The 27,709-nt window shown below is 39.8% G+C and overlaps 1 protein-coding gene across 1 annotated transcript; it reads right to left on the bottom strand.

Annotated features, from left to right (window-relative positions):
- Positions 1 to 329: 329 nt before the first annotated feature.
- On the bottom strand, positions 330 to 27,709 carry slc7a11 (solute carrier family 7 member 11). The gene is made up of 12 exons (XM_030061889.1): positions 27,374 to 27,709; positions 23,321 to 23,447; positions 19,461 to 19,576; positions 18,125 to 18,250; positions 13,886 to 13,985; positions 13,315 to 13,359; positions 9,986 to 10,109; positions 7,851 to 7,954; positions 7,195 to 7,291; positions 3,577 to 3,726; positions 1,379 to 1,556; positions 330 to 440 (listed from the first exon to the last, which is right to left on the bottom strand). Exons 1-12 carry the CDS (start codon positions 27,660 to 27,662, stop codon positions 388 to 390), a joined length of 1,509 nt encoding a protein of 502 aa, XP_029917749.1. The 5' UTR covers positions 27,663 to 27,709; the 3' UTR covers positions 330 to 387.

The following is a 27,709-nucleotide window of genomic DNA, read 5'->3' as shown; positions in this document are numbered from 1 at the left end:
ACGGTAAGGTGGCATTTTGCTCATCAGTAAATATAAGTGAATGAGTGAATGAGTGAATGAGCGTGATCATCTGCTGTAAGAGGGTGACCAGGTGGTTGGTTAAGGATCCAGCATAAATCATTACTATGTTCACAGAAAATGATGACCTTTAGAATGAAAATACTTTTCACCACTTTCTTTTATCAAGTGTGAATTGCTTACCACTCAGAAATACATTTACAAGTGACATTTGGATGAATATTTCACTTTCAAGTCTTATACAAAAAGCACCATCTACTGTTTTGAAAATAAAAAAAGGTACAAGTTTGACTTAATTAGATTAAGTTCAGCACAGTACAAGAATGTGACTTTAAGCAACCAAACAAGGGCCCCAGTGTTGGTGGAGTGTTATTCAGCAGGGATGACCTCCAGGAGGATCTGCAGGAATTTGTTGCAGGAATCTGAGGACAGAGAGAAAGCCACACAGTAAAGTCATCTCCAATGTGATCTCTGCTGTGAAAGGGCTTCCGATGATGTGAAAGAATGGGAATGAGAAACATTTTACTTTCTAAATTCCCCAAATTCAGGAGGTAAAGTGAGGGCATTTGCAAGGCCGAAACAGCCTGGTATCAAGCAAAGTTGCTTATCTGCTTTTACAATGGCTTACCTAAAAGTGAGGTGCCACTGCAGTAGCAGAAATGTGCAAGATTTCCGTCTTACAAGCATTGCAAAATTAAAATGCTTTGCTAGGGATACTGTTGTTACCTGAGGGTTTGCCTGGAACAACATCACCCTCTTCCCATAATTAACTTGAAATACTCATGCAAGGGAAATGCCACAACTTCAAAAGTACAACAAACGAGACAAGCGTTAGTACAGCCAGGCAGGCAGGGGGATTCGAACCCCCAACAGCTATGGACCAGCAATATTATTATATTTGATAGCCTTAAATTAGCTACGTAAGGAAATTAGATAATGCCTGTCAGTTTCTTTAAAGGGATAGTTCATCCATTTTGGGGCTGTGTGGCTGAAGACGTAGCACGGTCATCTGGTAATCAGAAGGTTTGATCCCTGGCTCCGCCAGAGAGTGTGTTGAAGTGTCCCTGAGCAAGACACTGAACCCCTAACTGCTACAGCTTGGTACCTTGCATGGGGGAATAATATCACTTTTTTTTTTTTTTTTTTTTTTTTTTAGAAATGGATGAACTGTCCCTTTAACACATCATTGTTGGTGTGAATGATTAAATGAGTCACTTTTTAATTTTTAAGGATTATTTTCTAGGTAAGATAAAGACTTTAGGTTTTATATGACCTTGTATCCACCAGTACTCCATCTAACTTCGTTTCTGAGGATGTATGTAACTATCCTGATTGTGTTGTTGGGCGCAGTGTGAGGTACCTATTGCCTTCTGTATCCACTTTGGTCTGCGGTCAAAGACTATGAAGATGTAGTAGGCCGGGATGCCAGTGAGGGAAATGGCAAAACCAATCCCTGTGTTGACTGGATCCGAGTACAGAGACATGAAGACCATGAGGAAACATGTGAGGCAAAACACCGCCGGGATGATGAGGGGCACCTGTGGAGAAAGAACCAGGACCACAGAGTCATGATAAATCACATCCGGTGTTGTTGTTCAGGGAAGTCCCATTTAGACCACAGTCTCATTTTCAAGGGAGACCTGCATGCATTGCATCAATAAAACAACCAAACAACTTCAAATGCAATGAATAAAACCCTTTTCCCAGTTAAGAGATATTGTTCAAAATGACCAAGATCCAGAAAATATATCCAGAAAGTTTGGCTTATTCCTTTATCCTTTATCCAGTTAAAGGATATTTTTTAAAAACAACTGCGATCTAAAAGGTGTACTGTAAAAAGGTTAGTTAAAACTAGTCTGAAGTCTTTTTAGACAACAGGAGGTTTAACGTTCCATATGAGCCACAGAGACATAATGTGGCAACAAGTCATGCCTGTGTATTCAGATAGCTCTGGTCACATCTGTCTCATAAGACTTCAATATGGATTTGCATTTAAGTATCAAATATGCATCAAATCAGAGATGATTATTCCATTTTGGTAATAAAATTGCCTCAATATGGCAAAAAGCATTTTGTTTTGTATTGATAAACTGCAACTGTAACACATGAATTTAAGGGTTAATGCCCTAAGTGCCCCAAGCCATGTCCCAACCTCATTAAACTCCAGTTGCAAAGTGACTTTTTGACATGCTGCAGACTGTCATGACCTCCCAGGTTTTTTTTTTTTTTTTTTTTTTTTTTTTTTGCACGCACCCATGTGAAAGGATTCTGACATGTTTGTATGGAAATTAGTTGAAACATTAGAATATTGCCATGAGCACTACTTTGTTTTTGTTTCCAAACAGCAAGAAATATGGAAATATGGTCAATAGTACATTTTCTTTTCTGGAGTAGAATTTTTCCTTTCTCAGTGGTTGGAGTTCTTTGACATACTGTAGCTGTGGATGGACTATAATCACTTAACAGCAGTTTATTTTGTTTAGCATAACAAATAGGGATTGACAACATTTCCTAAATTGATCATTGGGGAAAATCAATTAAATGAAATAAAAATCAATTATCGATTAATCATTCTATTTCATATTTATAAAAACGGAACCCCAGCTGACTCTGGTGGGACTGTTGGGAGTGATGATATTGGCTGAGTTGTCGTGGACACATGCCATAACTCAGCCTTCTAATCCCCACCGCTCTACAGCTTCATTCATCTTCTCAGTGAGAAGGTCGGCTGCATGCCGGCCTGGCAGACGTGGAGCGAGCAGGACCGCTCAGTTCATCTGCCAGTCATCATGCATGTAGTGGCTGGTGATAGTGAGGTAGCTGTGTGCTGTTAAGGCGGTCCAGCAGTCTGTAGTCAGAGCTGCCCTGTCAGCTGTGGATAGCTTTTTAGCAGCTCTGCCTTTAGCTCTTTGTAGCAGGTTTCTACAAGCCTCATGCTGCTGCATCGTGACAGAATTTGATATGCCGGTTCAATGAAATGAATCGGATCTCGAAAACCTTTGCCTTCAACTTGCCTTACTTGTGGCCAGCATATCCGTCTCAATCAATTTGCAGATCCTTTGGGTCATTTTTTCTCTCCGTTGTGCATCACAGCTCCTCTGTGGTAGCACTGATGTGATGGTGGGTTGAGAGGCGGATTCCTCAACCAGGGTCGGCTGTACATTGTTCAAGTGGTTCATCATTTTCCCACACCGCGCTCTTTTCATGTTTACCTTCGATTTCTGTACGAGGCAAAGTATTGGGTTTTCTCCTTGTCTCCTCAAATAGTTAAATTGCGCCATCTGGTGGGTAACATGTTTGCTGCCACGCATTGTAATTCATTGCACTGCTTCAAGACACACACTACACAACCTCTACTTGATATCAGCGTTAGATTGATCACATTCCGCACGATCGACCAAATTCTTAACGACCAATTACCTATCATCCATGAATCATGCCCATCCTTAATTAAACGAGTTGCCTAAAAAGATTGAAAAATAGGACACTGTGGGATAGATGGAAGATGAGACCTATGCTGTATTCAGCGTAGCCTCTGCAGTGTGCGAAGACACTGACCTTGAAAGGCCGGGGCAGATCGGGCTGCGTGTATCGGAGGTATATCAATCCCAGCACCGCCACGCCGATGAACAGCCAACGCAGGAAGCTCATGAAGTTTAACAGGCTGTAGATGTCTGCCACAAACAGCTGGAGCATGGTCATAGGGTACTGCAAGCACACATAAACACACACAGACAAAATGTGAAAAGACGGTCCATGTTAATGTTGTCATCGTGGTCAAGACTGCAGTGGTTGCGGTGGCTTGTGCAGATATTTATTATGTTAAGGCTGTTATTAGCAGCAGTATTTTTAGATTGAAGATGCCAGTATTTGATATTTGTGCAGATATTCAATAGCCTGTAATAGGGCCGTTAATTATATATTCAGGGTTTTTGGCCTTTGTACAATAGCAATGACTCTTAAAAAGCATTTAGACCATTATGGGACACTAAAACTTGCCATTGAAAGCTAGGCTAATATAATACAGGAATTCTCTGGTCAGATTTTTAATATAAGAGTAATAATGATAAAAACATATTGTCCAACTGTGGTCAGGGAGGGACCTCCACACTCACAGGAGAATGCCAGATTTTCAATTAAAGGTCAGTATCCTCCTGATATATCAGTCTAACCCTAAATATTATACTGTAGATGATGCCTGTCTTGTGGCTTGTGTGTTTGCTGTTGTCCAACACAGGAACATAGGCTATCAAGTGAAAATATACAAATGATTAAATCTAAAAATAATAATAATAATAAATTTGCAACCTGAAAATGGATGCAAAGTGGGAAAAGCACAAAATTATTGTATTAAACACAAGGAGATGTGAAGAAATATGAAAGTAAACTTGAATTTTCAGTACAAATTCAGGCCATGTGAGTACAGTGTTAGCAGTTTAGCTACATACTGCCTATACAGGAATGAAATTCACCTGAGACAATCAATTCAGTGTACAGATGTAGATAACATATTATACAGGGTTGCCATCTTTTTCTCTAATTTGTGTTCATTGGGTAGTGTTTCGGTGTGGACGCCAGATATTACACATATTTGTCATAGTGTAGGAAGATGTGACCCTGGGAGCCGTGAAGAGCGGGCTTTCATAACAATCTTTAAATTTGAATTTAAATTTGAAATTAGTTTTAAGCTGGTGCTTGTCTGTCTCTTTGTCTGTTTTTTACAGGAATAAAATTGGACTGAGAGCTTCCCTTGCTGTTGTTGATGTGACGACTATTTTCTTGCTGACTATTTTTGTCACCACAGTCAAGCCACCAGTTGTTTTTCAGACAAAGACAAAAAAAAAAAAAAAACAGGACAAAGTCCTTTTTGAAAATGGAAAACGCACCACAGAGTCTCATCAGTCTTGATTTTATCCAATGTATCCCCTCGCTTTGCTGGGGAAGAAACTTCTGCACAGCCAACTGGCTGCTGCTACACTGAGCTGATATGTTATCTAATGCTGCTTCTATTTGCACTCAGACAGAGAAGTTGCATTCACTGAAACTTGGACATCGGAGTTTCACTTAATGAATTTGACCAGATTGCTATCAGATGTGGGATAACCACGGGGTGGCCAGTGAGATTTCAGGAGATGTTGCTGTTGTTTCAGCAAAATCCAAAACATGACAACATGATATCACAGAAATACTCAGAGATGATGTTATTTGAAAAATATTAACTTACCAATAACTTTATTTTAGAGCCAAGTCCCTTTTACTGGCAGGTTATATCTACATGTTTTGACAAATAAGGCCAGTGTCAGTTGAAAGATGTTTTTGTTGTTACCACAGATGCTGTTTTTTTTTTTTTTTTCATCATCATTTGCAATCAGTCAATTTAGATGTTATTCATTAGCCTCATTTTTAATCGGGTAATATTCATACTTAACTGATTTAAATAAACAATTTGATAGTATTTCCCATCTTTGTTGTGCAGCAGTTTTGTCCAAAACTAATTAAAGGCAGGTCTGTCTCAAAAATAGGCTGGATGGATTCAGTGACAGAAGCAAATTAAAGGCCCGGCTGTTAATTGAGGTTTTAAGGTATTTACTGCACGTTTCGGTCTTTGACCAGCCAGAAGGAGCTACTATTCTATTGAAAACTGTTTTGACACACATATAATTCTCGCTCACATTCGCAATGCCAAATGTTTGCATGCAATGTGTGACTAAGAGAGAGTAGTGGCTAGTATCTATTTTGTCTCATATTTCAGCAGCATGGACAGAGCGGAGGTCTGATTATCATTAGTCATTTGTTTAACCATCACAGAAAATAAAGAAATGCATTGAAGTACATGCAAATTTCTAGCAGGTAACCAAGGGTTGTGCAAATTTGAAAAAAATAAGCAAATTTATTTTAGTTATTTTAGTTTAGTATTAGAGCTCGACCACGCAGGCTGATTTCAGTAACATGTCTTCAGTAACACAGTTGAACTCATTTGTTTCGAGAAAAACACATCAAATCACAAACATCATTTGTACTGTTGGCTGGCAGCCTCTTATCCAAAGCAGCTGGGGAAAAAAAGTTTTCCATAACCCACTGTGGAAAATCATGGAGGAACAAACAAGCTCACCCACTGACTCTCATATTCACTGACGGACCAATCAGAGGCCTGTTGTCTTCTCATTATGAGTGCAACGTCAGTGCAGATTGTGTGCATAAACCTGATTCCAGCGTGATTCTTGCCATGTCTAATTAGCGCCTATGCTTGGTGCTACAAGCAGCATATGTGCAGCGCTCGCTACTGATCCAGGAATAGTGGTGGTTGTGACTATTTTGTTGATGCAACAATTATTGGCTAACTAAGCATACAACTTGGCCATCTCACTAACACAACAGAATCAAGCAGATGTGGTTAACTTTGATGCAGTTTTGGACTGGGAACTGATTGTCAGTATTGTTTTACATCATGTTAGCTCGTTAGCTGCCTGGAATATCTGTTTTTTAAAATGTTACCGTGCTGCTGTTTCTACTGTAGCAGAAGCTTGCATTAGTCATGGCCAGTACTGAACCTTTTTCTCAGCAGCCGTATTGACATAGAATAGCAATTAAGCACATTGACATGACATTAACTAAGGTGGTGTTAAACTGCAGCAGAGTCTGTCCAGTGAAGCAGCATGAACAGCCGCAGGACCCTGGCTCCGTTCGACCTGGACAGAACCGAACCTTCGCAAAGAAGCAAGATGGCTCAAGTGGCTCCAGCTGTTCCACTTTTCCATATTTTTTGAAGTGTAAAACATTAACAGCTGTCACGTTAATCAGAGTTTTCACGGCTGCATGTAAAACGGGAGTATTAGTGGAATATTAATTTTCATTAACCATGTGCTTAGAAGGAATGTTGTCTTTTTCAGAATAAGAGCATCTAAACATAGTCACTGATGGCCATTTGTGATGCAACTGCAAAGCTGTTGTTTGTTGACGTTGTTGTCTTTCCTGGTCAGTGTTAAAGGTGAAGTTGCTTGTTGGCATTATTGAATATTGTTGCCATTGTTAACTGTTGTTGCTGTTCTTGGTTGTCACCTGTGAAATCAGTTCTTTTGGATTTTAATTAAATTTTGCTGATAGTAATTACCAGCTCATTAGTGTTCTTGTTATTTCCCAGTGTTGCTGTTTTTGTTGTTGCTGCGGGAAACTGACCAGTGCGAGGACAGCAGGCAGCGGAGTGTGTCTGCGGATGTGGATCATAGACAAAACCTCGGGGAGATGTCCTTCACGCGATGCCACGAAGAACATCCTGGTACAGACACACATACACACACACACACACACACACACACACAGAAATATGCATGCCAATGACAATGAAAATTGATTGACTGACACACTGATGGATTGTATGACTCAAACAACCTCATTTTCAAACGTCATCTAACATGAAAGTCCTGTATTAACAGATGATCTGTAGCCCTGATAGAAGGCTGAACTTTGCTCCAGTGATGTTATGCAGTGCACACAACATGGTTTAGACTGGGATCTCTGGTGTCACTACATGTTTTTTATAGCCACAATAAAACACAGTGCATAACATGAAGGCTGACACACTATAATGCATTTAGCATTGACCTCGACATTCTTCAGTGAGTATGTATGACCTTGGTGCCATGTTTTCAGCCATCAAACCATCAACACACCTCTGTGACTTGTAATTCCTTGAATGTAAAAACATAGTAATAGTGAATGTGTAAAAAAAAAAAAAATAAATAAATAAATCTAACAGAGAAGGTATTTTATCATTGTTTCCGCGGAGGAATGGAGGCGTGAGATCAGGGTCAGCGGTGACGAAGAAGCTCTACCTTGAGATGGCAAAGAGGCAGCCGTTCATGGAGCCGTAGCACGACATGGCCACAAATACCGGCACCACCGTGGAGAACTTCCCCATCAGCTTCTCGGCAAACGTCTGTAAAAATGTGGGCGGGTGGATGAAAACAAAATGAATGTGGAGTTTCAAAGGGAGAAGAGAAGGGAGTGGAAAAGGAAGAGAGAGCATTCTTTGCATTGCTTTAGAAGTGCATTAAGTGAGTTTTACAGTTCCATAGCAAACAAATGACCATAATATAAGCTATATAAGCTTATATAAGCCATAATATAAGGAAATTTCTGAATTTCAAAACTCACTTTCCAACCTGTACCCTGTCTTCTATGTACTCTCAGTAATTGTATGTGCATTGTAGTTTCAGGAAGTGGATACTTTCAGAAGGTATCCAGCATTCAGTAACAATGAGAGGAAGATAGCACCACTATTATCCTACACAACAGCTGGGGGGAGTGAAATCGTATCAAATTTTTCAAAATGGGTGAACTAGCCCTTTAAGCCGCTTCTAATTCCTCCCCATTACAGTTTCACAATAAGTCTATTTTTGCATGTTGTGCTGTCATGGTTAGCGTGTGACTATAATGCACTCAGAGTGTGTTTTAAATGTGCTCATAATGTCCACCTTAAGTGAAGTTTCACTCATTCTTTTAGACAGTTTTAGGATTCAAATCAAGTTTGAGATGTTTTGTCCAGGTTCTCTGTCAGCTTCAGACAGCAGCACATTAGGATGAGCTGAGTGCAACTCTCCCCTCCCATCACATCCTTATAAGAACAGATAAATGCTCTTAACACCTTCCTTAAAGCACTTCTATCACTCATCGTGTACAGTGCAATAAAGCTAACTCCATTAGAAAAAGCTGTTATCTGATCAGGGGTCTTTTTAGTGAATGAGTCTTGTGAAGCCTTGGGCTTACAGTACCGCTGATAGCAGTCCTCAGTCTAATAAGACAAGGTGGCTGTTATTAGGGAATGTGTGTGATGTGATTAGCATTAAGAGGGCTGGGCTGGGAGAATCAGATTAACAGTTGCTGGGAAGCTGAGATGTCAGAGACTATCCACTAATGATGGCACGTTAAGTGCAGGAAGGCAGCGGTGACGCCACATCAAGCATAAACATCAGTAACAAATGAGAGGTGAGACCTCAGCTGGATCGTTTCAAGTAGCAGACCGTTTCCCAGCGCTCAGGCTTGCCAGTGCCAGCTCCAAATATTGAAGAAGTCAAGATTCTTGAAAATTAGAGGTCTGTTTTGGTGGTTAGGGCTAGACAAAAATAAATAAATAAATACAAAGCAAGAGTAGAAATAACAAAATACACTCATTACTGTAATTTTAGCTTTTGTGTACATGTACTTGTAAAATTTTACTTAAAGGCATAATTCACCATTTTTGAAAAGTCTGATATTATTTCACTGTCCCTCCACGCTGCTATGTAGGACAGTAGGGGTTTCTACATGTGAAAATAAACTTGGGCACACAAAGTCATGTGAAATTAGCATTTTCACATGTGATTGGCTTCTGAAGGAAAATTTCAACATGTGAAAACAACATGAAACCACATGTGGTTTTGTAACACGTGTGTCTTTTTCACATGTGAAATAATAACGTGGTTTGAGACTACATGTGGAAAAACAATTTGAAAATCACATGTGAAAAAATTTATTCACATGTGGTTGCAGATTACATGTGTTCCAAAACCACATGTGGTTTATTTTGCATGTGATTTTTTCTTAAGGGCAGGCATATAACCATGAATTATTACTATGTAAAACAAACATTTTTTGTTGTTGTTCCAGTTGTTTCTGCTAGATACAGCTGATTTTACTAAGTATCTTATTATTCTTACTGTGTATTTGCCCAGTAAGTGTCCAGTCTTTCCCTGGTAAATATTAGATTTGATCTGATTTGTAGTTGTACTGCTCAAAGAAAATTCCAGCACAACACATTAATTCTGTGTAAGTATATTATTTTACCACTCTCTCCAGCCCTGCTGAAAAGTTGAGCAAGTTGGGGAGGACTTGGAGGAACACAAATAAAAAGCCTGCCCCAGCCTCCCTGTGGTGCACCACATGGTGGAAACCAGGCTAATAGTTCACACATCCGTGTTATGTTAGTTACCACGGCAACTGCCTCCGAGGCCAGGAGCTCCTCCGGCGACATGACGGCGTAATACGCTACGTTGGACAGCACATAGCAGGAAGTCACAATCACCATGGAGATACAGATAGCCAGCGGCACGGTCCTGAGGGCAGGGGTGATAACAGCAGAGAGGCAGGGCACTGTCATTAACTTCAGCTGCTCCCTCACCTCCACCTCCTCCCATCTCTGCCCTCCACCTCCGCCCCTCTCCCGCTCTGCACCTTCCTCCTAGAAACTCAGAGGTCACTCACTCTCAAACCACCGCAGCAACAGGTTTCATAATCCAAGCAATCCAAAGGCGAGGATATTCACTTTGTGAGGACTACTTTGGGAACGTACCAACCAGGTTGACAAATGAACTCTTTACTCCATTTTGGACGCCCAAATTTTAACAGCATCTCAGATTTTTCACCACTTTCTAATCACCGATTTATGTGACTCATGCTCCTTAAATGCTTGTAAAATATGTGAAATATATCATTTCAATCATTTTAAATATAGCAATGTTGTCACTTAATTCTTTTTGCTCATTCTCACATAATTTTTTGCTAAAATTTTGGTTATTTTTTGGCTATTTTTCTCCTGATTTTTCATAGCTTTTCATAGCTTCATAGCTTTACTGCTTTTCTTCATCATCCTTTCCCCACCTTTCATTAAATCTTTTCTTCAAAGTTTCTAGTTTGTTTTCACATTGTTCTTCCTCCTTTCATTTAACCTGCCACATGTCCGCTGCATTAAAGACAAAAAAAAAAAAAAATCTACCCACCACTGCAAATGTTTATCCACAAGGATTGGATAAACATAATAATAATTGTAGTTCTTGAAATTGATCAGAAAATTACTCCTTTATCAAAAATTGGGATTGAAATTTATGACAACAAATAATTAAGAATAGCTTAAAAATATCATTTGATTCTATTCATGAAATTAACTTGAATAACATAAGTATTTTTCAGGCTAAATTAGTTGTTGGACTTTTAGGCATTTATTTTGGTATTTCCAACTTAAACAATTACTAAAGGGATACTCTGAAATTTTATTAAGATAATATAACTTCTTGTTTTTGTGATTTTCAAGGCCACTGCAGTTTCCCCAGAAGGTATGTGCACTGTTAATCAAACATGACATAAGATGACTTGCCACAGGTAAACATGCATTCAGCTTCTGTATGATGGCCGGAGTGACAGACGCAGGGGGGCTTGAGTGATCACAGTGCAGCAGGAACACTTTATAACTGATTAAACCACCAAGCATCAGCAGACAAACACTAACTGTCTCCTTCATTACATTCACAGCAAAGACTGAGAGCACCAGTGTGGTTTTCTCTTTGGGTGACACCTACTTCCATCTGTGTGTGAGAGACATGTTGCTGGTTCCTATTGGGAAAATTCCACTTTAAACACACTCTCATAAAATTAGTGAAATGAGCACAAGCTGTGATACTGAGTGTTGTGCTCCTCCACCATGAATTATGAGTGAATTATATTATAACAGCCACATGGTTGTCACATGAACAGGTTAGCTAATGGTTGTTTTTAAAGGACCATACCAGTTATTCTGTATGTTTTTGCATTTTATCTACAAAATGTATTTACTGCACATGCGTTGATGAAAATAGTAGGACAAATTGCTACTCCAGTAGAAGTACTGTTCCTCTGCTGGTATGTGACTGCAGTAGAAGTAGAAGTACTGTTCCTCTGGTGATATTAGACTGCAGTAGAAGTAGAAGTACTGTTCCTCTGTTGGTATGTGACTGCAGTAGAAGTAGAAGTAGTGCAGTAAAAATGTCCTGCAGTAGAAGTCCAAAGTGTCTCATTCCAAATGTCCTGGCAGTAAAAGTGACTGAGCTCCTTTTTCCGAACAGTAACTGTGTTAGCTGGGATCTTTTCCATGCAGTTAGAAAAGGAGGAGAAAACACGCTGCACACTGCATGCTTTTAAAGGGGCATTACACTCAACTGACACATGTGGAATAAGCCAACTCAGACCACCTTACTCATATTTTTTTCTACTGTTTTTCCACATTTTGCGCAATGAGTCTATCAACCACCTGCAGTGTTTCATGATGCAGTTTTTTATTATGAAATTTGGGAATGACAAAAAGTAGAACTAACAAAGGAGAAGCAGGTTCCTCTTCTCATCTTTGCTGATTGAGCTTTTATCTGTCACTGATCATTTGTTCCCTGTAATGGATGTGATCTAAAATCCAGTGAAGTACAACACTCAAGCAAAAATGGACTGAAGTGAATGTTAAATTACTGACTGTAAAAGTGCAAGCACACAAAAAAGCCACTCAACTACACTAACATGAGTAGGGGTGATTAGTTACTTCCGCCTGTGTTCACATCTGCTAATCTTTTCCAAAAGCAAGCAGTCGTATTTAAGAATATTTTTCCTGTCTTTTGTCCAGCCATTGGTTTCCATTCATTCCACTATGATATGTAAATGAACTTTCAGAGACTTCAAACTTTCTTCACTCCAGTATTCCATCGCTGTAATAAAGTCCTCCACATTAGTTTTCCTAAAAGGAGCAGCACTGCTGTGTTTTGATGACTTGAAATTGGGCGGAGTGAAACATTTCGGTGGTTTATTGATGGTGAGGACTTTGTTAGCCACAGAAGCAGAACAAATTAAGGAGGCTGTTTCAAACAAAAATTCCAATTTAGAAATTGTGAGATTTTGATTACATGTTGTGAAATCTTTAGTTGTAGTTTAGTTGTTGCAATGTAAAATGAGGGTAAATTGTAGTAATTGAGCCAAACAATCAAAATCACTGGTATGGTGCTGTAAGAATTTTAGGATGATCATCATATTGTCACTAAAGGACATTAAGAAAGTTCCATGGCCCCATTCCTAAAAGCAGCAGCACTGCTGTGTTTTGATGACTTGACATTGGGTGGAGTGAAACTGTCCTTACATGGGAAAATAGTCTCCAGGGAAACATTTGCTTTACAAAACCAATTATCAGTTCCGTGGTTTATGAATGGAGACTTTGTTAGCCTCTGAACATATGAGGTGGGTATTTTAACCAAATATTCAACCTAAAATGGTTTGTCACAATGAAAACAACAGCCTGCTGGTATGGTCCTTTAAGCCTTGTTGAGGAACCATTTCTATACCAGGAGCATATTATTTTCATTTAAAGGCATGTTTTTTTTTTGTTTGTTTGTTTTTTGTTTTTTTGAAACTCTGTGAGTCGTGGCTGATGCTTTAGCCAATAGCCAGTACCCATAGTAACATGGGTGTATCTCTGTAGCACTAAACCAGGAGGTGATCATATGCATGCACCTTGCCCTCTGGGCAACTCACCTCTCAGGGTTGTCCACCTCTTCTGTCACAAAGTTCAGATAGAACCTGGAAAAGGAGATTTTCTGAAATTATCCTCAAGTGACTAAGAAATGGTGAATAAACTATGTTATTTGGAAAGATCTGAAAATGATAAGAAACAAACTGACTTTAAAGTCTTTATAGTCACAAGGAAATGAAAATTAACTTTTTCACAAGAGGAACTACTGGCCAAGAACAATTTTAACCAGTAAAAATATTAGATTTTGGAACAAACACATTTCTCCATCAAATAAAATAGCTATTTTTCCCCTAAGTGATCACACATTGGTTCACACTTTTGAAAGACGACTTTCCATGTTAATCCCCACCACAACATCCTGTTTCTACAGGAAATACATCAAATTAAGGAAGCAAGATGCTCTCAACATTTCTATTATTATTATTTTTTGTTAGTTTTACTATATTATTTCATTGTGGCTTTAAGACTAGTCCTGTGTGTGTGTGTGTGTGTGTGTGTGTGTGTGTGTGTGTGTGTGTGTGTGTGTGTGTGTGTGTGTGTGTGTGTGTGCGTGTGTGTGAAGACCATACCTACCACCCAGCATATGCATACATCCCTGAGTAAAAGGCCAGAGGGAGACCACTCAGCTTAATACTGCCCAAGTCAAAGGCATTGTCAAAATTCCTGGTTTCACCTGCACACGCACACACACACACACACACACACACATACATATACAAAGACACCAATTACCTTCTTATTGAGTTTTTCAAGCCCCATAATTTGTGGTGAGGAGGCCTCGTAGCAGTAGAGGAATGGTCTGTGCAAAGCTTTCTTACACAAGACATCATAATAACCATAAAGGTAGTCACAGCCATAAAACAGATGAATGAGGCTGCACACATCCCACAGCTTAGAATTTCATTAAGGCCAAGATTTTTGAAAGAAATCAAGTGAATTTCCCCAGGTTTCAAAGGGTTAACACACTTAATTCACACAGACACATTTGTTAACAAAAACTGCTAATGCAAACAGAATCCAACAGCACAATGACATTCTACTACGCTGTTGAAGGCCATTAAATCCACAATATGAGAGCAAAAGTGAGATCCAGCCGACACAACCTTGAGGGGCTTTTGAACTCATTGGTCCAGCTTCTAAATAGGCCAGTTCTCTTTACACTCTACACAAATGAATGCACTACTAGTTAGGCCTATTCCTGCAGCTATAATGCATTAGGAAATAATAAATCCATACTGAGTCCTCTCCACAAAGAAAGTAGTCCTTCAGAACTAATAAGAGGTGTATTTTTAAAGACTATATCAGTTAAATTCAAAAGGAAGAAGTACAGCAATGAACATGTCAGAGTCGGTCACTGATGTGTTCTCTCTTAAAGAATAAGCAACACTTGCAGAAAACCTTTGCTGCACTGCCCTCTAGGGGTTGAAACTTTCAGGCATGTAGTACCTCTGGAGCCACAACTCATTAAAAATCATTTTTTAAAAATGACAGTCTGAGTGAAACGCGCTGCAACATAGCAAAGACATTACTTCAAATGTGTTGCTCAAACAAATAAACCTTATTTTATTTGTAGAAGGAAAAAATACATCAAACCCAATGAAGTTCTGGGGCCAAGGCCAGCAAAGTGGCTCTTACTTTTTTCCAGCAATGGTGGTGGAAATTGCCCCCAAGTCAACTGTCTGCTTGTATGGACAAGACGTAACCGTTAGCGAAGCTGTTCATGTGGCAATCTGGCTTTTGGAATATAATTCACTCACAAATAATCATAGCATGTGCTCATTTACCTGTATACATGAGACTGGACAAAGATGTTCAAGAATTTACCCAATACTAAAGAATAACACCAGAGGTAGGGTCCCTCCAAACCAGGGCATAACCACACGTTCTTTGGGTGGGTCGTGTCCCCTCAATATTGAGAAAATACAATCTGCAGGGGTAAAGACAACCCCCCCCAACCCCAATCCCCTCCCCCCTTGGTCCTTTGTTCCCAGTTGCCAGGAAGTTCAGTTCTGGAGGTATGGTCCCATTGGACTCTCCATTAAAAGTGAATGGCAGAAATGTGAAATTTTCCTGTCACGCAAAAATCATTGGAGGACGCTTCACTTAGGAACCTATTTAGGAGCATGTTTCAGGCCATTCTGAGACTCCTGAAACGCATAACTACATACTGAAAAAAATTACATATTTACATAAACACTGGGTATGCATGCAAATCTTTCCCTTTTTTCCTTCCCTGCAAGCTATCATATTTGCCACCAATGAAAAAAGTATAATTGAGAGGGGTAGAGAGGCAGCCTTCTTGGAGAAATCACTATATAGACCATGTAGACTATTCCTTCAAATCTCTCTCTCTCTCTCTCTCTCTCTCTCTCTCTCTCTCTCTCTCTCTCTCTCTCTACATAGATACATAGGTACATAGGTAGATACAAATACATATATACATACATATATGTATATATATATAGAGAGAGAGATCATATAGCTCCCCCCAGTGTCTATACCAGGGTTACGCCTTTGCCTCCAAAAGAGAATAATGTGTGGTAAACCCAGTTACTAACAAAATATGCCAGCTTGTTTTGTTTTGTCTCCTCAGGGCAATCAGTGTAATTTTGAAAACGGCACAACACGGTGATGAGCTGTGTCATTCCCCAAGGTTTTGTGCTATTTGAGATATTAGCATGATTGATGTGGATGGACAAATGAAAGAACAAAGACAAAGACAAAGATGGAGACCGATTTCCTAATGTGGGACAATCCAGTTCAAAGACAGTTGTGAAATCTCTCATCTGAGTCAGTTCTCAGCCAATAAGGAAGGAGGGTTTGTCCACTGTGAGAGGCCGTGCACCCAGAGAACTCATTGTTTCTTGGTCTTTGTTCATCAAGCCTTTAAAGGTAGAGGGGTTGCCCTCAGGCTTTTCTGCTTCAAAAGGGGCCAAATGGTGACTTTCCTTTCTCTGTTCTACAGGGATGCTGTTAGCAAGAGGTAAAACAATATAAGAAAGAAAGAAAGAAAACCAAAACAATGTCAGCTTCTTGGTTGATAGCGGAGGAAAGCTGTTGAGCTGAACTTTGAAATTCAGTTTATATTCATTGAAACGTCTGTGATGGGGTTCACAGCGGGTTCATACTTTGTTCACCAACTGTAAGTCAACTTTATTTAGATTTTAAAGACGAAATGCTTTGCTACAACATGCTTCACAAGGTTAAAAGACAACGATAACAGCTAAAACAGACAAAAAGACCAGTCACATCACAAAAAGCAGGTCGAACTCGTCAGTCGCAGGGAAAGGCCGCAGAGGTCAATGTGAGTCTCTGGTTGGATTCTGCTAACCTGCAAACACTTTACTTTAACAGAGGTTATTCTATAGTCCAGGGAGAGAGAGAGCACGATCACCCTTTAGTTTTAGCCGTGACGGTGGAACAGTCCCTGATTAGAGGACCCTGCGGGACCTTTCTACTATAATGACTTATTTTTGAAGCTCTCAGATGGCTATCATCATTCAGAGCAGAAAGACCCGCAGGGCGTCAACCACATCGAGACTGCTCACAGCATGCATGCTGAAACTTATTCTGATTTCATATTTTAGCCTTTTCCATATCGAGTCAGTTGTAAAAGAGAAATCTCACGCCTTCATTTCTATCAACAAAAGATAGTGATAACTGGTGGGAACATCAGCAGTTTGGACTGCTGAGAGGTATGTTTCAGCTATAGAATTTGTAACAAGGTTGTTACATTGTTACAACGGGCACCACTTTGCTCATAAATCAGCATAATTACAGGCCATTAGCCAAGCTTTCATTGTGTGGAAAAGACAAGATAATTACAGACAAGAGCAAAATGATTATTCATTATATTCGTTTGTTGTCTTTACCCACTTATTCTTTTTCAGAGTCATGGGGGCTGGAGCCTATTCAAGCACTGGATGGAAGGCAGAAAGCCCCCTGAACAGGGCAGCACATTATTAGACAAAGAAACACGCTAAATAAGTAAAATGCATCTTTACCAACCTAATATTTGTTTTCATAATTACCAGAGGGATAAACTCAAACAAGCTCTTTGTTTGTCTGTGGGAGTAAGCAGTTTCAGTGCGTTTTGACCTGGATATATTTTACAGTTTGCATTTTTGAGACTGATCTGCAGAATGTGGCCTTTTAAGGACACTTGAATGAAGATGATAGCTGCAGGCAATACAGGGATGCCATTTCATAAATGTGTGTATCCACTTACAGCTTCTGGCACTGACGGATTTATGTCTGTAAGTGTTGTTACTGTAGCTTTATTCAAAGTGCAGATCGAGAGAGGCAAGGATAACTTTGAGCTGGACTGATGAATGTCCTATGTAAATGAATGACATATGTTGTATGTTGATATGAATGGTCATAGTTCACCACAACAACACACTTGGCTGGTGTTACATGCAACAAACAGGCAGATTTTGAAGTGAGGTCCATTGGTAATGTGAAGCCAACGACTCCATGGTCCATAATTCAGGGCCCCCAAACCCCTGGTGGCAGGACATTGGGAAACGCTTTGGCTATTATTTACTGTGAGCAGCTGTGTATTATGGCATCGTAAGGCTTACGTCAAACCACAAAGGTTACATTAACAGAACATGTTGTTGACAAGGGCCATGTTAATTGTTGCTGCTGAGTGCACTGGTGAAGTCTGGGAATGTTCCTGTGAACAAACAAATATCACCCCAGTAGGCTAAAAAACAGACATCATCTGGGGTTTTGCACGGTATGCAGGGCTCTGGTACAGCACTGACTGAGGCTGTAGCAGCAAGGATGGTGAAGATGAAGGCGCCTTACCTTTAAAGAGCTCGAGCATCCCAGGCACGATGATGATGGCGATGGCCAGGAGCTTGCAGAAGGTGAGGACGATCTGAATCCTGGCTGTCCAGGTCACACTTAAGCTGTTCAGGACCATGACTGAAGCTATGTGAACACAGAGTCTCAGTGACTATATGTTTCAGGCAAACGTCCAATCATTTTTTTTTCTTCTCTGCAAATCCATCTGAGTACTTTTGACTTATCCTGCTGACGGATCAACAGACAGATGGATGGGAACAGTCACCCTCTGCTGAAGGTCTCACCTCTTTGGCAGTGGTAACTGGCCAAAGTCATGGTGTCTGACAGGAAGTTGTGGCTATTTTCTTAACTAATTAGCCAGCCAGCTAGCTTCATCAGGATTTGTACTGTCCCACCATATCACCATAACTGTAATTATGAGCTTCCCGCTTCATGTCTGCACTTGAAATGTCAGGATTTGCTTTCATTTTGTCGCATGACTTCATCAAGACTGAAAATCTAGAATCTAGACAAGCATGGAGCTCATCATGAAAGTGTCTCCAGGGATAATACTGTTACAGGTCCCTAGACAGTCTATATAAGCTTCTCTACACTTCTGTGGCCTACACATTTGTTCAGCTCACTTAAACAACACACTAGCTGTTAATGTAAATCTATCTCCACACCAGTTTCAACAAATGTGAAACACAATGTCAAGTCATCAGCATGACTTGTCAAGTCACACTTCCAATCTCTCTGATATAATGCAAAATTAATCGGAACTCAAATGCAACAGTCTCACCGTGAGCAGAGCAGGTGGATCTGTTATTCCACTGACTCAGAGGATTTAAGCAGGTAAGCAGGTTGTCTAATATTTGGCCAGTACAGTATTACCAAACAAGCCCAGATTCATGCCCTCATTTTAACCAGAGCAAACCAGTGGCTGAACTATCTCTAACCAGTTTAAAAATACTGGTCTAAAACAGTTGTTGGTTGAGAACTTGTTGCAGCAAACCCAGTACCTCTAACTTGATAGTGCTGCCTGTTTTTGAGAATAACTCTATCACTTACACATCTGATTGATTTCCTATTTAAGTATCACCTTTTTAGCTAGCTTACCATTCAGTTAACCATGGCTGTTAAAATCGATAAATCTGATGTAGTAGCTGGTGTTACTAGCTGGCAGGTGCACACTAACACATCGGCTTGCAGGCTTGGTCACACAGAATTTTAGGTTAGGTAGCTGGCTGGCTACTCTGCAAATTTTGACTTAAAAAAAAATAAAATAAAAAAAAACAAAGAAGCCAATCATCCAGATTGTTAAAGTGACACTGATGTAACCGTACTCCATACATACTGATGCCAACAGCCGTGGCCAGTTTGACAGCCATGACAGGGATTCCACAGGGCATGAACAGAGGCTCCAAGATGTAGTGACCGAAGGCCAGAGCGATCACCGCCATCCCTGCAGGCCTGGAGGACAGACACACAGAGAAGAAAGATTTAAAGATACATGTGGTTTATTTTTTCGTTTATCATACAGTTATGATGACGGATTATGACGGATCTGCAGAATACACATAAACACCACTGATGCACATACAGTCTCTCTCTCTCTCTCACACACACACATACACATACACACGCATAGAGAGAGAGAGAGAGAAGCAAAAGAAGGAAGCTTATTTCTAAAATGAAATCCATTACCAGACCAAAAAAAAATAAAAAAATACATTTAGTGGTACAGTCAGGCCTGATTGATAGCCAAAGTAATCAAGCAGCTGGCCCTAATTATTCTATTAAGCATGCTGAATTAACTTGGGGAGGGAGTGGGATTACTTTTATAAGCACCTAAAGACTGAAATTTGCACACATGATTACCTACTGTGTCCTAAACAAAGCACCAAAATTCTTCTGTGCTTTTTTCTTCCTCTGAGGCTGCCCACACCGCCTCAACCATCTTGACCAGTGCAATGTAAAAATGTGCAAAAATATGAGAAATCATATCAATTAAATACTTTATATATTATATATATATATATATATATATATATATATATATATATATATTATATTTATATATATTATATATAAATATTTTCAAAGCATTATGGATGCATCCATTTGCCTGCGTTTGTTTGCCTGTATGTTTGCATATGTGTGTGCCTTTATAACTTTTTCCCGCATCAAACATGTGTAAAACATGAAAGAAATTACACAAAAATTTAATTTTATAAAATAACTAATCCATAACATTTACTGTAAACAGGAAAGTACAATACAGATAATTTTCTTCAGTTGTTCGGAAAAGACATTATCGACAGCTTATAAACACACAATACAATGCATTTCATTATTAAAAATTTTGAAATAAAAGTGCCTAATAAGTGAGTGATGATTTTAAAAAATAAATAAATAAATAAATACTTCAAACTTACATATGGTACACTGTTCTTGGATTTTGCAGCTGTTGTCTAAAACCCACATTGCCAAAAATTTTGTGAAAGACACAGCTACAAAATCTGTTTTTTTATTTGTTTACTTGTTTGTTTGTTTGTTTTTTTAACATTTATTTATCCAGGGCCTGTTTGCTGAACCCTGATTTTCCCAGCAGATCCAGGGATGCAACCTGGCAGAGCTTCAACCTGTCGTAACCCCACTCTGATTGATTTCAGCTCTCATATATCTCCATGTAAGTTCTATTGACTCAGGTATTAGTCTGTTATTCAGTAGATATGAGTGTGTGTGTGTGTGTGTGTGTGTGTAATATCTGATGGCCAGCGTCCTAGACAAACTCCAGGCATAATCACATCCTCTGGTGGAGCAGAGTGGGGTGGTATTCTAGGGGCTTGGCGCCGATAAGAATCAAATAAGGTTGGCTGGTACCGAGGGCTCATCTAAGGCTCATCAGTATTTCCCCCTTCATTTCCCACAGCAGCCACTGAGCTGCTGCAGCTGGGGAAATCTCTCTTTGTCTCACTCATTCTTGTTTTCTCTCTCGCCCTCTCTCTCACTGTGTCTCTGTTCATTTCCCATGGTTTCCATTGAGTCCTGGTAGCCTGAGGCAAGCACAGAATTGGGCAGCTGAGGATAGCCACTAGACTGTTTATACTACTTTGCCTCTGCTGTGTACACACAGCTGTCAGACTCACCGAGCGCTTTCTCACTTCGCTCATCTAAACTAAACTCGCTGTGCAACTTCAGAAGGTCGAAGCGAGCGAGTCCCTTTGTATTTCGCTGTTTTGGTGCTCTGCCTTACCCAGCTGTGATGGGCCAATTCCCAAGTCAGTCGCTCATTTGAACAGAACTTTGAAGTGATCAAATCAAATTGGAATTGTATTGAAGTGTATCTGTTTAGTTTTCCCACTTTTGGACTGCACTACGTACATCTGTAAGTGAGCCCACAAAATTAAAATCTATCCTTGCACAAACACAAAAAATATGTGAATTTGGCATTGATATACATTCAAGCCTCAACTATAATACTGACAATGTTAGAAAAAAAAAAATGATTTCTCAAAATTTACTATTTGAATATGACAATGAAATGCACACAGGGTTCATGAATGATTGGAATCTGGCTACTCAAAAACTTTCCAATTGCCCAAAAATGTGCTGCATGACCAACAATGACAACAGAGAGAGAGAAATATTCATGTCAGTCACACTTATACTGGGTGAACACTACTGAAAAAACTTCATGAAGGTCTGTTATCCTCATTGGTGCTGGCAGCCTTGGAACCAGAAGAATTTGTGAGCTCATGCTCTTTGCTCTGGCACATCGGTGTGGCCCACGTGCTGTTCAGACAGATTTCCAGCTGACCTGGCCCAGGTTGAGCCAATCACAACCATCTATCTAATATTGGGCTGGTTTGATAGGATGACCGATGTCCTTGAGGCTCAACAGTTGCTCAGTGCTACATCAAAACATTTTGCTGCTCTGATTGGTTGTGGATCTATCCAGTTGAATCCCTGTTTATCTAATACGGGTTGTGTTGATATGATGACAGGCGTGTTGTTTAGGCTCAACAGTCACTGAGTGCTACGTCACACATTGCTCTGATTGGTTGTAGGTCTATCCAGTTAAGTACAGAGGCTTTTTGGTCTGCGACTGTTGATACCAAAAATGAACTGAGAGGTTCCAGAATAATTTGCATTTGTGAATTGGTCTGGCAATGCCAGGCTATGCCATAGCCGAAGCATCATAAACATTACGGTTTACTACAGCGTCTACCAGATGTTTGTTCAGCTGATTGGAATTCACATGGAATAGATGTCACCTAAACTAAGTACTTCTCAAACTTTTTTGTTAATTAATTTATCGTTCTGAATGTTGAATTAACATCTTCTGACTCAATGAACTATTTAGTCACATTATCAGACTGAACAGCACAGATGTGAGTGATTAATCTGTTCAGCCGGCAGCTCATTTGCTAGGGTATAAGTTAGTAGTTTACTTTTAGTTATGGAATGAGCGAATCCTTCAGCTGTTTCTCTGGCAGTACCCACTGGGGTCAAAAATATGAACTAGAATGTTGAGTCACTCACAATTGTGTGAGTGTATCCTCCAGCTTAGTCTAGGCCAAAGTTGTTTTTGTCTGTTTTTTTAAGACTTAGCAGTAGAGTGAACATTTCATTCATTGTCCCGATGAATCAGTGTTAAACTATGTCAATTCCAAGCCAAAAGAAACTAATAGAGTGAATGGCACTAATTAGCCTGAATTACAGGGAAATTTGTAGAAAATAATACACAAGATGTTTAGATATTTTCTGTTTGATGCAATGCGGCAGCCATAAACATTTTTTTAAATTATTTTTAAATCAGGAAAAACTGGAGCATGGCGTTAATAATAAGGTAAATGTAAGGTCAAGAGGTTACTCAATTAAATCAGTGAATCAAAATGTGATTTGCAATATCAAACTGAACTAAATCATCCAAAAGTGAGAGGAGGGACATTTTGCCATAACAAAATTCCGCAAGCATTCACAAACAATATGAAGAAATTGAAACCATGTTGCAGGAGTTGAAAGTAAATCTCTCTGCCCATCCACTTTTCACTATTTCATTGTCTGCTTCCTGTTTCTAGTTTCCTCCATGTAATCCTTTCCTGTTAAAAAACACAGATTGCTCTCACTTTTTTGTGCACAGAGTATACATTTACATTTCAAGACACAATGCTCATTTCATGAAATGGTGGTCGACCAGGCTGGCGTTACCTTATAGCAATCACGTCAACCCATAGTCTTATGAAGGCCATCTGAGGTCCAAAGGCTTCCAGGATGTAGGTGTAATGTCCACCAGATTTCTTAATACAAGTCCCCAGCTCAGCATATGACAGGGCTCCTAGAACAACACAGGTTATGGATAGACTTCAGCTTAGAGACAAAAGCCTTTCAGTCAAAGTTATTAGATACAGCAGTTAGACAGGGGATCTTAAAGGAATATTTCACCCAGTGTATAATTTTGTATCAAGTACTCGTGCGCTGCCTTGTACCTCCGATGAAGGGAGTTACTCATAAGACTTCATGGTAAACTTGTATTCCAAAGTCACCAGCCATCTCTGATCCAACTGAAAAAAGTGGTGCTGTAATTTTTCTATTTCACTACAGCTGTGTATGCAAGTGCCTTTGACTGGACAAGCAGCTGAGACGAGCACACTTTTGCACGCATGCTTCACATGACAGGGTTTTGATAGCGGTTTGATGTTGTAAAATTGTAAAATTGTGGCCCAGATTTTTTTCCATTGGCTCAGAGATGGCTGCCATTTTTGGATTACTAACATACCATGAAGGCTTGCGACTAAAACTTTCTCCGTCAGAGGTGGAAGACAGCACTTGGTGAATACTTGATACAAAAATGATGCATTATGGGTGAAGTATTCCTTTAAACTGCCTCAGCCAGCAGCAAGAGCTCAGGCAGATCTGTAAAAACCTTGAGAGGTACCTAGAGAGGTATTAGTTCAATTAGAAGCACTGGGCACAGGACCAAAACAAAGTAGGGAAGGGGTTAAAAATGGGTGTTTAAGGATAAAGTGCTTGGACCTTTCATTACACTGCAAAAGCAAAAGGCTTTAAGATGTGCACTACAGTAACATGCATTATAATATACAGATGTGCACACAATAATGAAAAGCTGTTTAAGCCTGACCTAAACTAATCCCTATTTTGGGGGAAATGAAAAATACCAAAAGGTTTCAGGCAAAAAGAGCAAAGTTAAAGCACTGAAAGCCAGCGGAGTCCTGCAAGTAGGCTAGATCTTACAGCGTTTGCAGGAGTCACAGAAAAGTGGCTGATCTTGGTCTATGTAAGCAAAGAACCAATCTCATTTGTTCTCAACAACACATCACTTTTCAAATGAACCTTAAAGGTATTTGGGCTAAATGACTGGGCTGACACTGTACATTGCCTGTGCCGTCCCACAAATAATGTTTCAGGAACTGACAAACCCCGTGGACTTTTTTTCCTCTTGGCCATTGTTTAGCTTCCTCTCAAATATCATGACATGTTTTGTATAGAGACAATGTCAGTCATCAGTTACAAAAAGCACTGTAACAGTGTCATTGCATAATACACTGATGACACACACTGTTCAGGATAAAGGGTGTATTTTCATACTATACAGGAGCTGTTATCAACACAGTGACAACAAGCAGGGAAATGTGATTAAGATTTGTTTTTATCAAACCTGATAGTAAGACTGTTTGTTTTGAATCAATGAACATGTCACCTTTCAGTAACTTTAATGTTTTAGTACTGTTGTAATTACCTTGCCCACTCGATCCAGCTATTTTAAATTTCACTGTGTCAAGGCTCCGTGCCAGGAAAAACTCTGGCTTGAAGAAACTGGAAACCTGTCAAGTGAGTCTGGCAGGATTTAGTTGAATTTAAGTTTTTCTAAGTGAAATTTCAAAAACATCACAAGGATAATTCAGTCATGCTTTTATCAACTGAGGAATATCCTAGAGGTTCGATCTGTTCCTAGCTTTAAAGACACTAAAACTGTGATACACACCTTTATTTGCTCACGCCCACACTACTGTAATGCTCTATTTACCGGTCTTAATCAAAAAGGTTAGACCAGTCACAGACTGTGGCAAACATAGTTGCCAGGCTTTTAACTGGGCCTAAAAGACAAGATCACGTTACCCCTATCTTAGCGTCCTGCTGTCTGCCGTCTGCCAGTGCATTTTAGGACTGACTTCAAGATTTTACTGATAACTTTGAAAGCACTTCATAGTTTGGCTCCTAGTTGCATCTTAGTGTTTGTAACCTGGTAGGAGCTGGTGCGTAGACTGAGATCCTCATGCAGGAACCTCTTTTCAGAGTCTGGGCTGAAGAATACCAGCACCAATATAATTGAATTCCAGCATGAGGACACGGACGCAAATGCGGGACACACAAGTTTCCATAGAAACTACATTTTGGTGTCTGCTTATGCTGAGTATCTCACACATGCGCACTAGAAATGGAAATGGTGACACTTCCTGGTCGGTCTGCGAACATTTTCTTCTATGCCCAATGTCTGGGCTTTCTTTAGTGCAAAACTGTCCAAATGTGGGTAACGCCAGGCCAAATCACACAACCTTTCCTCAGATGATTCCATTTTGGTTTCTATCACATTCATGGTCGGTGCATACAGTCCATGCAGACACAAAATCTTCAAAGTGAAGCGGACCTCCGTGGAAAACAGCATATGTGGAAAATGATGTCAAATCCAGCAAATCAAGTCAAACCCTTTATGCATTTACAAATATTTATTCTTAAGCAACACTGCAACTACACTGGGAAACTAAAATGTGAGCCCAGGTGTAGAGACAGGCCTGTATAACTTGGGTGCAGTGGAAGTACATTGTCATTTTGTGATTACCGCGAACTGATAGTGGAATGAGTCAGCATGACAATGCAAGCATTTACATCTCACTACAATGTCCACAAAGTATTCTACCTTTTAATTTCACACTGCAAAAGATCAATGTTAAGGCATTTTCTCACATAATCTTGTTTTCCTTAAAGCAAAACTTGGGTGGGGTGTTGGGTTGTACAGTCCCCAGCACATAACATGAGGCCACGTGGTGGTGAAATATCCTCATTAGTTGCTCCATTCTCCTTTGGGCAGGTAAGAAATACAATACCGCATTTCCGTCTCTCCATTCACTTCCAAAATGTGGCAAAACAGGTCCCAAAATAACCCTTATAGTGCATAAATGCAAATAAAGCAGCTTACAATCATATTAATTATCTAACAAATATCAATAGCCTCATTTCCATGTAATTAAAATGATTTGCCAATGTACTGTCAGGTCATTTCTTCCTGGCACAACGCAGAGCTATGCAAAAGTTTCCTGCCAGATCTACCTTCTGATTCAAATAGGAAAATAACAGACAAAGAGTTGTTTCATTTCCTGAAATTAAAAAAAAAAAAAAAAAAAAAAAAAGGCCATCAGGACATTTTTTGTTTATTTGTTTGTTTTTTGTTTTTGGCATAATCAGCTTATTTTGGGAGCTGTTTGCTGCACTATGGGGGTGAATGGACAGGCGGAAATACAGTGTTGTGGATTAGCAGCCCAGGGGAGCACCTGAGGATATTTAGTGTCCATGTGGACTCGTCTGACACCAGGGAACTACACAGCCCGGCACTCTGCCAAAGTGCAGTTTTGTCTGTAGTCAGTTCTGACAATGAGGCGAGATCATTTCATTTATTTCTAACACAACTGATCCACTGTCAGCTGTTCTTGAAATGAATGATGATACCTTGAAATAAGGTTTGTCACCCCTTGTAACCTAATTTGAATTCAAGAAACTTCTCAAATCAAGTTTATTTGCATGTGTTATACATGTATCACTTTTCTATTTCTTAACCATAAAGACTTCTTTTGTTTCATTCAAAATGTAAAGGCTTCATGCTAGCTCAACTGATTTGTTAAGTTGGATATATTTTGCTGTGTACAACACATCAAGCTTCACTGCTACTTAAGCCTGCACTCTCATCTTTCTGTACACTTTCCACACAAGAAGAGATGCTGTAAAAAAAAAAAAAAAAAAAAAACTTCTCTTGCTCCATCTTCTATTTTTGTCAGTTTTCATCATGATTTAGCTCAGCAGTGACAATAAAAGGGTTTGTGAATTCAGGCTCCACCAGCAGCCTCCTCCCTGCCATTCTGTCTCATTTCCTGTTGCTGTCATTTCCATCAGCCTCTATCATTGCAGCTACCATCAAAAGGAGGGCACATTGTCTTGGCGTGTGCTGAATACATCTGTTATCAGACTCACCGAAGAGCGACAGCACGCCGCAAGCAATCCACACCACCAGCGACATTCCCACGCTGCCCGTGTGCTTCAGGATTCCCTTGGGAGAAATGAAGATCCCGGCTCCAATGATGGTCCCAATGATGATGGAGATCCCACGGAGCAAGGTCACCTTCTTCCGCAGTTCCACCTTCCCCTTTGGACCGTCACCATCATGTTTCCCGTTAGGCTCCAACTGAGTCCCATTCTGGGAAAGTTTTTGTCCATTTGCCACAACTTTATCTCCATGAGTGGATACAGACCTTCTGGTCATTTTTTTTTTTTTTTTTTTTTTTTTTTTTTTTTAATGCTGCCTAATAC

Source organism: Myripristis murdjan, chromosome 10 (genome assembly GCF_902150065.1).
Source record: "Myripristis murdjan chromosome 10, fMyrMur1.1, whole genome shotgun sequence".
In the NCBI taxonomy this organism is placed as follows: Eukaryota; Metazoa; Chordata; class Actinopteri; order Holocentriformes; family Holocentridae; genus Myripristis; species Myripristis murdjan.
The sequence above is the reverse complement of the archived record's forward strand: the minus strand, read 5'-3'. Positions and strand labels throughout refer to the sequence as shown.